General features: G+C 40.3%; 1 protein-coding gene across 4 annotated transcripts in view; it reads left to right on the plus strand.

Annotated features, from left to right (window-relative positions):
* Positions 1-14189, plus strand: part of MAP3K15 (mitogen-activated protein kinase kinase kinase 15) — a 61836-nt gene that overhangs the window by 46163 nt on the left and 1484 nt on the right. For 3 of the 4 annotated variants that reach the window (XM_015886264.2, XM_015886284.2, XM_015886293.2), the window contains 12 exons: positions 1046-1176; positions 1459-1564; positions 4993-5150; positions 7244-7427; positions 9458-9635; positions 10307-10481; positions 11559-11744; positions 12267-12372; positions 12660-12870; positions 13299-13411; positions 13575-13672; positions 13810-13886. In XM_015886264.2, the coding sequence (XP_015741750.1) occupies positions 1046-1176; positions 1459-1564; positions 4993-5150; positions 7244-7427; positions 9458-9635; positions 10307-10481; positions 11559-11744; positions 12267-12372; positions 12660-12870; positions 13299-13411; positions 13575-13672; positions 13810-13886 (1723 nt within the window). The remainder of the gene's footprint in view (positions 1-1045; positions 1177-1458; positions 1565-4992; positions 5151-7243; positions 7428-9457; positions 9636-10306; positions 10482-11558; positions 11745-12266; positions 12373-12659; positions 12871-13298; positions 13412-13574; positions 13673-13809; positions 13887-14189) is intronic. The other variant, XM_015886275.2, reaches the window with a different exon arrangement.

Here is a 14189-nt window from a genome sequence, read left to right on the forward strand (position 1 = left end):
TGTTCTGTTTTAAGCTGAGGCACTGACGTGTGTGATATGCTGATATAATTAACTTAAATCAACACGTCTACTTGTTCTCCTACACTTGTTAAAAGTGTCAGCTGCTGCTGTTTACCTGCCTTTTTTCCTCTATTCATATTTACACAGTGGAGTGTGCTGTGATTAGTTGTTAATGCCGGGGTGTTATTGAACCTGTTAATTCTGTTAATTTTAACTCTGCAGCCAGCGTTTAAGAGAAATCAGCTATTTAGATTATGCAAGATTCTTTGACCAAACTTCGTTTTAGAAAGCTGTTGGCAAAGGCTACGATTCCCTTTAACTGAATTTGTCTGGCATTAAATAGAATGACTGCATGCTGTTTATTATGAACAGAAAAAGAAAGATTGTCTTTATTTTGGCTTGTGATTAGAGTATTTGTGTAATTAAAAAAAGAATTAGATCTACTGAAGGCAGGTGACTTATAGATGACTTACCTCTTTCTCTGTACATCCATTAGTTTGTTTCTTTAAGATCATTCCTTTGTCTTTTCCTCTTTACCTTTGGAATTTCTAGGACATAATCTCATATTTGCAAGGAAATTGGTTTTTGTTTCCCCCTCCCCCCTCTTCCCCCCCCTTTTTTTCTTTTTCTTTTCTTTTTTTCTCTGAAGTAAACCAGCTTGTTTGCTCATGCATCTGGTTCACAAAGTGTAGTATATTACGTTATACAGTGTCATCTGTTATGGTCTTTATTTCATTGAGAGCTGAATGGTTGCTCATCCTTATCTTAACAGCTGTTAGACTGAAGTGAGTGAGATGCATATAGCCCTGTTGTAACATTTCTTCTTGTCATGGAGATGAAAAAAGAGCTGGTAAAAAAGAAACAGCCAGTCAGGAGCAGTGGGAAATGATCTCCTTTCACTGAACTAGGAATAATTTGGCTTGATTATAAGTGCTGTATTTCTCCCATGTTAGGATATTGTGCAAAAGGTTGATCTGGCCTTAAATGTTTAATATTAAACTTGGGATTTTGTAATCTTGATATTCTTTCTTCTTAAATTACCTAGGCAGCCTCTCGGCTCTCCTGAGGTCTAAGTGGGGGCCAATGAAAGAACCCACAATTAAATTTTACACCAAGCAGATTCTGGAAGGCCTTAAGTATCTCCATGAGAACCAGATTGTACACAGAGATATAAAGGTAAATTTTTCCTCTGGTGTGTCTTGTGTCATTTGCTTTTCATTTTATTTACTTCAGTTAGTTTTACTCTAACCTGATGTAGAATTTTTGATAGAATTTCATGGAAGCTTAAAAGGAAGGAATACAACAATCCCTTGATGCTTCTGGAAAATTCCTTTCTAGAAAGGTATATTAAAAAGATAACCACAAATCTGTAAGAGTATCAAGGCTGGGATTTAGAATCTGCACTTACCTGTTTTCCCCCCTCCATCCCACACCTTCTCTCTTTCATCAAAACTGCAGGGCGATAATGTGTTGGTGAACACCTACAGTGGTGTGGTAAAGATATCTGATTTTGGTACTTCCAAACGGCTGGCTGGAATCAATCCATGCACTGAAACATTTACAGGTAAGACCGGTTGAACAGAGATTTTGTGAGTATTGTTAATATGGGTTCTTCTTCATTGCCATCTAGGGCTAGGCCTATGATAGGTTTAGATGTAGAGCCAAGAAGCTCTTTGGATTGGTGTTGAAAGCAGAATAAGATCTCTTTTATTCTATGCTATACAGTGCTTTAAGTTCCCTTGTAGAACAAAGTAGTGAAAAATAGCAGCTTTCAGGGAAAACGAGGCTTAATGAATAACAGCTGAAAGTTCAGACTGTAAAATGACAATATGGTCACATAATTACTCAATTATTTTATCAATGGAAAAAAAAGGCATGTTTTCACTTGTAGTATGACCACATGCATAGGCTGACAGCACAAATCACTAGTCTTGCATTGGCCTGCAATTTAAGTATGGAAAAGGGTCCATAGTCATCAGTCATGTGGAACGTGGAAGACACAACCTATGTTTAAAGGCTTCCCATGACCTGGTGATGACTGCATTTCCTCCTTTCTTAGAAAGGAAGCCGTGAACATAAGATCATGAAGATTCTGAAGTGTTAAGTAAAAAATACTGTTCAGAAAAGTAAGTTATAAGGAAAGCTTGTGAATTAGAAACTTGACCTCAAATTACCATCCAGATCTGAACAGAGTGCATGTTGTTTGCCTCTTGAGATCAACATCCCAGCAGGTGCAGGCATTTGAAATGAATGTTTTCTGCAAATCTTTAACGATTTTAATTAGAATCCAGTTATTTCAGGAGTCTTTTAAAGAGAACAAAATAAGTGCTATTAGTGCAACTTGGAATCATAAATGCAACATTTGAATGCTTAGAATGATGCACTGCAAGAAACAATCTCTTTGGTTGCAGCAGATAAGCATGTACATGAAGGTATGTCTGAACAGTTGGTTGCATGCTGCCTTCTGAAGCATTCCTTTAATGAGTTTCACTGTGTTTTCCAAGGTATTCAACAAATAAATTATAATGAGTTGTCTTCCTTAAGTAGCTGGATGAATGATCCTCAAATACATACAGATATCCAGAAAAGAATATTTTCAGTTTTTGCCATCAACATCTGTCCTTGTCATTGTTGTTAGATGAGTTGTTATTAGAGATGGTTTATGGAGAAATAGTATCTGAAGAAATGTCCCCGTACAGTAATAAAAAGGTAAATTTTTCCTTGTGCTCTTCTTCTTTGTTCTCTTGTATATTTGCTGTCCCACTCGTGCCTTAGAGGTATAATTTACCGCGACTAGAAATGTTTTACTTAAATTCTCAGTTTGGATTTAAAATCAGTAGGCAGGGAGCTATTGCCTGGGAGGGCTTTAACAATTCTCCTGCTATTTGTTTTGCTTCTTAACTCGGTACATAAACTGCAGATTTTAAGCATTATGCAATACAATCAGGTGATTCAAGGGTCAGGCTTCTAGTGGTTTAAACATTACATCCATCCATTCAAGACACTCCGCCTGAGGGCAAAGCTATGGCTTGAACTGTAGTTCCACAGTAGTTTAATGAACATACAAATATCCAATGCCTTTATCTTTGCCAGATGTCCTCTATTTTATTCTTCATAGTTTTACCACGCTGTAATTTCATTGTGTTCTTAAGAAGAAAAATGATTTAAAGATACTGTAAAAGACCTAGTAGAAATTTGTGTGGAAAAAAAGTACTGTAGTGGTTGAAACACAGAGAATGTTTATAGATTTTCTTTGCTGATGTGGACTGACTTCTTGTAAAGCCCTCTTGTCTGTTTTCTGAATATACTATTAAAGACCAGAGATTCCAGGTTGACTATTCTTATTTCATTTTTGTACTGCTTTTTTTCTTTCTCAGTTTTATAGCTAGTTGTTGCACTCAGACTGTCTGCAAACGAACTTCAGGGGCATCCAGTTTTATCTGTTAACAGCCAGCTGCTGGATCTTATTTTGTCTAACTTCAGAAGTTTCAGCAGGTTTTTCTTTTCATCTTTTTAGTAACTTTGGTTGTCAGCAATTCCAAACACATCAAGAAAACTTCACTGAATTGCAACTTATGAAGAGTTCCTTGATTTTTGTAATCATAATGTAATTAGTTTATCTTGATTATTGCCTCAATTGTCTGTGTAAAACTTCAGATTAAAAAGAAACAGAAAATTCTTTATCAACTTATTTTTACCAAACCACCTGTATAAACTAACTTTTTGAAATTCCCAGTCACTGTATTGTGCAGAATCAATGCCTTTTTGATGCTGTTTTTTGGTGGTACTGTCACAATTCCATTATTTTTACAAGACTTTATTCTTTGCTTAAAACAAAACAAGAACAACAAAACACGACCTTCACCCGCTTGCTGGGTTATTCTGTTTAAAAATAAATTAAAAAACAACAACAAAAATACCTGAGGAGAATAATTGCTTTGACACATTGTTCATAGGGTTTTTTAATTGGGATATTACCTTATTTACGTTGTGATAGTTTACCTTCTCATCGCCATTAGAGGTATTTCTTGCAGATGTTGGATTTTTTTAAGTTTCTGTGAAGCCCTAGTTGGCTGATTCTTAATGGTTTAATCTTATTAAATCTTGCTTAATATTATAGAGAAGTGTTCCTAGGAACAAACAATCTGAAAGGAAAAACAGATTATATCTGCATTAAAATAGGGATCTAAGAAATGCCAGTGTGAAAAGAACTATCAAAGAACATTTTTCTAATAGTTATTATCCTAAAAATACCAATCATTTAGTTTGTGTACTACAATAAATCTTAGTCTGCTAATAGTGAAAGACTTACAAAAATATGTTGTGAAAAAAGTATGCTTGCCCTTCTTGCTTGGTTCTCTCATTTCCCTACTTGTAACAGCTACACTCAACGAACCATTTTGTTTTGCACTCTCAACACTCTGCTTCTACTTTGCAGTCTAAAACTGTATTTTTTTCCCCATGAACTACTTCCTTAGAGTTTTCTCCTCATTACCAGTAGGCATCTTATCATTTAGAATCCTATCTTCAGATCTTCTGTCTTTATCAGCAGAGACATTTTGGCCTCTCCTTGAACTGTTCACTTTTTTGTTAAAGCTGCTCTCTTACACCAGTGTTCTCATTATTCAAGTAAACATAGGAAAAATTGCTCTCGTGAACAATATCTGTTACTGCTGCTATTCCTCACCTCCTACCTGCATAATCTTTACAATTTAGTGCCTGCAAAAAAATATTTCATGTTCTAAGGAAGTGTTTTGATTGTTGAGTATATTTTTAGCAGTTTAAAACCTTATATTAGAAGGGGGAAAAAGTTTATAGAAAAGATCCTGAAATGTAACTTTTTCTACTTTTCACTGCCAATCTGGGAAGTCAAATCTTTTGGCTGCATGGGCTGCATTCGTCAATTTTTGGATTGCTTAGTGGTGTGTTCATTCTCTTTAATAAAACTGAAGAATATGCATGAAACTTGGCAATCCTTTTTGTCTTGACCAGGCACGCTGCAGTACATGGCTCCAGAAATCATTGACAAGGGACCACGAGGATATGGTGCACCAGCTGATATCTGGTCACTAGGCTGTACCATGATTGAAATGGCAACGGGCAAGCCTCCATTTCATGAGCTAGGAGAGCCTCAAGCAGCAATGTTTAAAGTAAGTGCATGGATTTTCTACTATCTGGTTGATGAATTTTCAAATTCCAATTTAATTTTGAAAAGATTAATTCAGTTGGTGGTAACCTTTTGTTTATGGATTGTTTTGCACAAAGCCACAGTCCCAGCTGCATTCTTAATTCTGACTGAATTCTCTGACAGAACTCTGACTCTTCTGCTCAAATCTGTACCGCTCTAGTGAGCTGTAATTTATTTTTGTGCTGGTAATAGGTCATGATTCAGAGCAGCAACCTCAGAAATGAGTTAAGATACATGAAAACTAATATTCTCTGCCTTCTATCTTCTCCTGCTCTTGATTTCCCTGTTGGCAACCAGAGTCTCCAGTGATGACAGTGAAGTTCTTAGTGCTCCTTTAAGATTTTTTGTTTTGTTTTGTTTTTTAAGCATTCCTCCAAGAGGATGTGATTGCCTTCTCTTTCTAAGGCTCAGTCTTTTGCAAGATAGTAGGATGGACTCCATCAGGAGAGGGGTGGCCAGCAGGGACAGAGAGGTGATTGTTCCTCTCTACTCTGCTCTTGTGAGGCCCCATCTGGGGTACTGTGTCCAGGTATGGAGCCCACAGTACAAGAAAGACAGAGAGCTGTTGGAGAGAGTCCAGAGGAGGGCCACGAAGATGATCAGGGGGATGGCGCACCTCCCTTACGAAGACAGGCTGAGGGAGCTGGGCTTATTCAGCCTGGAGAAAAGAAAGCTGCGGGGTGACCTCAAGGGAGAATGGTCACATAAGATGGTCACACTGAGAGGAGTAGTCACAGCCCAGTGACCTGTTGGCTGTCTACTTTGCCCAAAGCAAAAGTGATTGGTAATAGGATATTGCCCATTTATGAAGTACTGTCGAGTTACAAATCAGATAAAAATTCTTCAACAGAAAAGGCAGGTGTTCTGATATTCTATTTTACAAACGGAAGACAACATAAATAAATACATTTATGCTTTGATTTATTTATTAAATACATTAATGTCATTGCAGAGGTTAGTAAGTTGCAAATACTAAAATAAAGTTGCCTTCAATTTTTGTTCGATGCTGAGGTTTGAACGTGCTTAGCTTTCTGATTTGGAAGGCATAATGCATTATTAGCATTTTATCTTCTGCACCGTCATTCAATTGCAGGCACCACTGCTCAGCAATTCCAGCTTCAGCTTTTCTTGAAGCCTTACTGTTAAGTGCATAATGGTGCCAAAGTATGTTAATGCGGCTCTATAATGAGATTGTTTAAATAAACTATTCATTTTATCAAGCTGCTGGCACCTGCTTAGCTGCTGGGCTGCCATCATCCCTTGTGGTCACTGTCTTTCTGCATGGTCACCAGAGCATGTTGTGTATAAAGGTGCTGAGTCTACAAGTCAGACACGCATTACACAGCTCTGACATCAAACCATTTAATGCCAGATCAGCACGAAAGAGTAAAAGGGCAGTGAATTCGCTGGAGAAATCACGAAGGAGCAACTTGGAATAGTACGTTTGTCGTTACTTAAATTATGGGGGTGTCATCTCTTTGGCTATCACATGATTTTCAGTTCCCTTACACTGAAAGGCTATGGAAGGTATCTGGCCTAAGTGCTGGGGGCAGTGACAAGGTCAAGGTCATTGTGAGCATTGGTGCAAGGAAATTTGGCAGCAGTGGGAGAACAGGTGGAGGCCCCAGGCAGTAAGACAGTCATGTTAGAGGAGGAAGTCATTCCTGATCCTGAGCACGGATGTGCTGCAGGAGGTCAGCAGCTGAGAGAGATGGGGTGCTCCTCTCCAGGAGGGATTTGTGGCTGTGTGAGAAACAGCATTTGAAGCCCTTGGGATGGACAATGTCCAGATCTCAAGACTGTCTGAAGGTAGGTGTTTGGGCACATCTGTACCTTGTCATTTATGTAGCACAGTGGGTATTCAAGCCACATTTGTAGTGCAGTGAAACAGGATCAGAGCCTCACTGTCACTTCACTGCTTTGTGTTGACACCTACCTTGCTGCTTTTCCACTTTGATACATCAGTAAGAATGTGCTGGATCAAGCTAAGAAAACTTTGGCTCATGATCTCCTTGCCACTTTAACAAATAACTGCTGTTTGTGTTTTACTTGCAGGTCGGGATGTTTAAGATTCATCCTGAAATTCCAGAATCACTGTCTGCTGAAGCAAAAGCCTTTATTTTGCTGTGTTTTGAGCCTGATCCCTGTAAGCGTGCTACAGCATCTGATTTGCTCAGAGATTCTTTCCTGAAACAAGTCAACAAGGGCAAGAAAAGCAGAATCGCATTCAAGCCTTCAGGTAGCAGCCAAATGCAGGTCAACATCATTAGTAAGGGTTATATAAAAGAGTGGAGCCATTAAGCACTTTCTTTTACTTGTGCCAAGAAATCAGCAGGAGCTCAAAAGCCGAAAGTGACTGCAATTTGTAATTAGACATATTATATGTAACAATTTCCTCAAAATATGAAGTCTTGCTTATTTTGTGTACTGTGTAATTGCCTCCCAACCAAATTCTACCTTCTCCCACAAGTAAATTACCCATTTATAGGAAGTTTAAATTAGAAAAAATGATGTTCTGTAAGGACTCCAAAGCCATTCTGCATTTTAGATTCATGGTTCTGTACAGCTCAGAGATCTGGGCTTCACGGAGATGGTCCTTGACACCTGGAAATGGGTCTGTCAGGTGTTTCTGTCGACATTTGGTCAGCGTTGTCCAGCTTGAATACAGAACTTGGAAATTTGACTCTGTTTGCTGAGGGAACTGTGCTGGGGGTTGCTTAGTTTTATTCATCTAGCGTGTTTCCCCCTGCTTCCCCACAGCCACATTCTCAGTGATAAGCAACCGTCTGTATAGACTTACCAAATAAATCCGAGTCTGAAGGAGCTGTCCATTTAAAAAATAGGCAAATCCATTGATCTTACCTCTTGTGTCTGCGCTCACATCCCCGGTACAAACTGAAATGCTTCTCCTTTTGATCATTTTTCCCCGTGGCAGAGAACTTTTGAAAGAAAAGGAATGGAAATCTAATTGGGGGGGTGGGGTGTGGGGGGTAACTAGCAAATAATTTATAACATCTAGCTGAGCTGTTTTCAGAAACGAAGTGGGCATCTCTGTCCTGAGAGGCAGTGGGCAAAGAGAATTGCAGTCTCTGAAGCCGGACTAGGTTAGTGGGATAGCTGGACTCTGATAATGGGGCTCTTTGGGGATAACCCAAGGAGCTTCTCTGCAGGGGAGCAGTGGGAGCAGCAGGAATCAAGCTCAGTGTTGGCCATGACCATAAGCAGAGCAGACAAATGATTCAAATATTGCATCCTGCTTGAGTAAAGGCAGCAGCTGCAACTGAATGTGTGCATGGCTGCCCCAGAGCAAGAGAGAGCTGTGTTGGCTGCAATAGCCATCTCTGTGGAGAGCTGGGGGCATGAAGCAGGCCATGGCCCTGCAGCTGCAACAGTTCATTTCATCTTCTCACCATTTCCCTCAATACCCATTTCCTGTCTTTTCCCACATTTTTTACCCATCCTATTTCTGTCTTTTTTTTTTTTTTTTTTTGGTTGTTGTTTCTTTTCTTTTCTCTCTGATAATAAAAGCAGCTCACATCAGATCTCAGCCTGTACCCCGGGGACAACAACTTTCAATTTTCTGTGCTGCTGAGAAGCCTTTGAGCTCATTCTCACAATGTGACATACCTTGTTTCATCGCTGTGACTGTTTAACCTCAGCCATTTGAACATCTGTCTTGCGCTATGGAGGATATCAGAGCTGTCTGAATAACTTTACCTTCTAGCTCCCTTCCTCCCCCCTGCCTCATTGCTTCCCTTCACCATTTGTAGTGACAAACATCAAACTTCTGTGATGTTTTAGCTTCACGCATGTGAGGACTCTGAGAAGGCAAAACTTCTCCCTTGGCTTTCCTATCACACAGCTGTACAATGGCAATCAGGATTACAGCAAACTTTATGTAGGTTACCTTTTTTCTTCTTCCAAGATGAATTGAAATGGGATAAGAGCTTTCCTTCAGACCTTAGAGAGGGAATATTTACTGAGGGCAGAGGGAAATGCAGATGAGGCTGATGCCATGGGTATTAGAGTGGGAGCAGAGAAATGGAGTCACGGAATAATTAAGGTTGGAAAAAACCTCTCAGATCATGTAATCCAATCGCTAACCCATCCCTACCGTGTCCCTCAGTGACACAGGGATGTCCCAGTGAGGCAGGAGGGGCTGGGCAGCAGGGTGCTCTCTGCTGAGATCTGGCTATGCTGGTTGTTACCACCAGCACATTGCTCCTTCCTGCCTCTGTGTGCTCCATGTTCTGTGATGTCTGCTCGCAGATTACAATCGGAACTCATCCCTCCCGCTGCCCATCCATGGAGAACAGGCTGGCAGCAGCAGCAGTGAGCACGGCTCTGTTTCACCAGACTTTGATGTACAGCATGACGTGTTTTTCGAAAGGCCGAAGAGATCCATTTCAGAGATTCAGACTAGGCATCCCATTGCTCATTTATTGAGGTAAAACAGTTGCTTTTCACTTGACTCTTGTGAGGGCTCTGTGGATTAATTCATATTATATTCTGTCTGGGGGCATTTATTTACCGTGATGACTATCTAAGCAGGTGTGTTAGGCGAGTGAAATACCAGTTAATTTAAGTATTATTTATTTAACTAACAAACAATGGTTCTTTCTCCTTAAAGTTTCTGTGTATTTATGTACTTTTTTTTTCCCAGTAAATAAATGTTGGTCTCCCATTGGGTGATTCAGGAGTGGATGAGCTGCCTCCTTCCAAGTACTCTCAAGAGAACATGGGGAAGGGGCAGCAGACAGCTTTGCTGATCAGAGAGCACAAACCAATACATTCAAATGAGTATGCTGAAGTATGGGACCAGAAAATATAACCAGCAATCTCAGCCCAAAATTCTCAGCTTTTCTCCCCAAAACTGAGGCAGTGCTGGCTGATGATGGTGCCGTTTCTCAGCAGGGTGACATCAGTATTGTGCCACCACTCAGGTTTTCATCAGCTGAGGGTATGAACCCTCTTCTCTCTCAAAATCAGTGTTTAGCAGTGTGATCAAAGCCCTGCTGTAGTTTAACTCACTTTTACACCTACTAATTACCCCAGCTCACAGCACTGCCACATGGGCATTTCTGAGGTCTCTTATTTGTGGCCCTGTTGCTGATGCAGTGTGCCTGATGAGGGCCTGGCCCTGGAGGACAGAAGTTTCTCTCCTTCCAGTGAGGATAAGGATTCTGGTCTGTTCCTGCTACGGAAGGACAGCGAACGCCGGGCAATTCTATATAAAATTCTCAAGGAAGAACAGAATAAAGTTGCTTCAAATTTACAGGACTGTATTGCACAGGTAATTTCATTTCAGCTCTCCTTTTCCTGCTTCAAAAGGAAAATGACAAGCCAAGTAGCCAGCATCACTCCTTTCCTGAAAACCAATAAATGAAGATGCCAACAGTGGTAAATCAATAGGACTTTACATTTCTGTAGTCCGGGTTCACAGTGGTATTCACATTTGATGGCTTGTGAGCTTCAGGTGGTTGAGCTGTTCCTTCTGAATACCTTTAACTGTGCTTAAGCCTTTTGCTGTAGTCTGAATCCAGACATCACCGCATGGGTGCTGCTGGGCTCCTGTTCTGTGGGCAGTTGGTGGCTGTTAGAGGTCTGAGGTTGGTGAAATGTGGTTTTGGTGACTTTTCTTTTCTTTTTTGGTGTTTTATTAAGGACAAAATTGTGCAGTAGTTCATGGCCTTAACAGAGTCTAAAATCTGTGCATGACATCTCAATCAGAAGTAACCATGGTTTTAAATATTTTCCAGGATAAAGAAGGATTATTTAGTAAAGCACGTCCTACCTCAGTCCCCAGCTGTTCTGTAGCATTGCTTTAATCATCTTTCCATTATTTCTGTAATACTTGCCCTTTTCCTTTTAATTACACAGGTGGCTGTTCTTACATGTACCAAAATGGTCTTAACTGCAGGGGTTCGGACTGCAAATCAGAGAATGAAAGTTTGAGTGCTGTCGCTGTGTAATCACAGAGCTTTTTCTGACTTACAATAGATGGGTGCATAAACATAATGGTTATATAATGTCTGCACAATTACTTGGAAGTCCAGAGTCTTATTGTAGGAACACCATCTACAAGCATTTGGGTCTCTTACCAACTTGCTCTGCTGCTTTTATGGAGGAAAGCTGCCCTCTACAGTACATTGGGCAAATGTGTAAATATTAATCTTGAACCTCCCCCTTTGTGATAGCTGCAATAGCAGTAGGTAGACTTGGCTGATTCAAAGGTTCTGTGGTTCTCTTTGCTTAGGTGTGAAACATACATGTGCAAAGCTATAAATTATAACCTAGATACTTATACTACTGATTAGATACTTAATGACATTGACTTTTACTTGATAGGTGTTCATTATTTTTTCTCCAGAGCTCTGAAGAACTGCAGCTTTCAATGGCCCACATCAAGCAAATTATTGGGATTTTAAGGGACTTCATACACTCTCCTGAGCATAGAGTGATGGCGTCTACCATATCCAAGTTGAAAATGGATTTGGACTTTGACAGCACGTCCATCAATCAGATTCATCTGGTGCTGTTTGGATTTCAGGATGCGGTGAGTTCCTTGCCTGGGCACAGAAGGAAAGGAAGCCTTCCTGGACAGACCTCTCAGTGCAAGGGTTTATAGCTTCCTCACTCCTCCTCACCTCTCCCCATGTTCCTGCTCTTGCTGAGCAGCCATCAGAAAAGCTGCAGAGGGAAATGTGGAACTGAAGCCCTGACAGATTGTAACCTCAGCCTCAGTGAGACGGGTGCTCCCAACCTGGCCATGAAACTGAGTGGGGCTGAAGGACAGCCCATGGGCCTACCAGCAAGTTCTAAAGCTCATTCTGCATCCTGCATTTGTTCTCTGTTTATATCCCGTTGTACGGTACAGGGGTGTGAATGTCACAGTCTGATTTGAGAGCTCTAGTCTCAAACTATCAGATTGGCTGCTTAGCCTTTCAAAAGTGGGAGGGTTTTGATGATTCTTGCGCTTAAAACTTCACCTTAATACTGAAAAACAAGTTTTATTTCCTAATTTGCAAGAAAATATTGTTTGTTGCAATTTAACTTTTACTTGCTCATATATCTGCAGGTGAACAAAGTGTTAAGAAATCATTTAATAAGGCCCCACTGGATGTTTGCAATGGACAATATAATTCGCCGTGCAGTCCAAGCAGCAGTCACCATTCTTATTCCAGGTAAAATAATTCGGTTGTAAACAAACTAAAAGGAAAAGCTGATTGTGCATTTGTGTGGCAAATGGAACAGGTAGATGTTTCAGCACACTCCATCAGCACGTCATGACCCGCATCCCCTGTGTTACTTCATCAAGGGCACGGGCTTTTCCTACTCCTCTGCACATCATGAAACAAGTCCTCAGCCTCAGCTGAGACTCCTCCACCTGCAGTAACAAAGAGCAAACTGTGCTACCCTATGGAGATATAAACCTACTGAAATAAAATCTTATATTATTTCATTTTATCAGAACTTCGAGCTCACTTTGAGCCAGCATCAGAAACTGAAGGTGGTGACAAAGATTGTGATGAAGTGGAAGAGAGTTTCCGTCCCTCTGAACAAAACGGGACGGAGGATGCTGCCGTCACATCAGGAGTCAGCACCCTCAGCTCCGTGGTGTCACACGAGACTCAGCAGCATCTTAGCCTTGAGCTGGGCAGACTCAAGCAAGAGACCATAAGGTAACCCAGTGGCAGGCTCACTAATGAGCATACGCAGAGCTCTTCAAAGCACTTTTCCTATTCTTCATGGGTTATACTTACATGTTGCTGCCGATGCATCTTCTGTATGGGTGCAAAGTAAATCACCGCAGCGTTACACTGCCTTGTAGTAAATTATAAAGAAAGAGAAACTCTGCCCAGGGAAACTGCTGAACACCAGGAAAAGAATTTACAAAGTATTTACTAAATTCTGCTGCAAAGATGAGAGACTTAAACTGCTACCGCCAAGCTGAGACTCAGACAACAGAATCTAGCATGTTACTGAAGAGTGTCAAGTATCCCTTGTATCAAGTCCTGGGGCAGCTGTTAAAAAATGATCAATACATGTGTTTTTTCAGTTAGATTTATTCTCAGCATGGTGGCTGTTTGTCTCTCTTGTATGACAACAGGCTTTTGGAGAAACTCGTCCAGAAGGAGAAGGAGTATCAGACCCTACTACAACGATCTCTGGAGCAAAAAACACAGGAATTGCACTTGCTTCAATTAAAACTTAAACCCAGAGGTATGAGAAGATAGTGAGTACTTTGACAGTATGTATGTGCATGTTCATGGGATTGGTTAAGGGGTGATTTGGATCTTGTATTTTAAGTTTAAATAGTCTCAAAACCACCACTTTTGTCGTTGTTTTGAGGTGTAATGACCTATTATTATTTTTTCTGTTAAAGACTGGCAGTGGCCTGCATCAACTTTAAAAGAGAATGCAGACCCAGAGCTCACAAACTGGCTGAAAGAACAAGGGGCAGACCTGGATACCATTAGAAGGGTAAAAATAAACATATATGTTTATATGTGTATATGTATATAAATATATATACACCTTAAAAAAATTGGCAGCCCTTGTTAACAGTTTGGTTTGAAAGGAGGAATACTTAGTTATTTAGGAACCAATTTCCCTTTCAGTTTGCTGAAGAGGATTACACACTGAGTACTGTCCTTAATGACATCACTAAGGATGATTTGCGATGCCTTCAACTGCGGTAAGGTCACAGCTGAGAGCGTAATTAATAAAAAAGGGGAGAGGGGAAGATGTTATGATGTTGTTATAGGCCTATTATTTTACTCTGATCTTCTGTTAATATATGAACAACACTGACTGCCACACTTTAACAACATAACATAAGCTATACAGTAAGTTATAACATGCCCTCTAACTTTTTGTATATATCATGACAGAGCTATTTCTCTGCCATTCAGCACCTTTCTGTCAGGCAGCTTTCCAGCCACTCTAGAGTTTACATCTTGATCTCTTTCAAGTAATGGATATGATGGTTTTTCGCTAA

This window comes from Coturnix japonica, chromosome 1 (genome assembly GCF_001577835.2).
Source record: "Coturnix japonica isolate 7356 chromosome 1, Coturnix japonica 2.1, whole genome shotgun sequence".
NCBI lineage: Eukaryota > Metazoa > Chordata > Aves > Galliformes > Phasianidae > Coturnix > Coturnix japonica.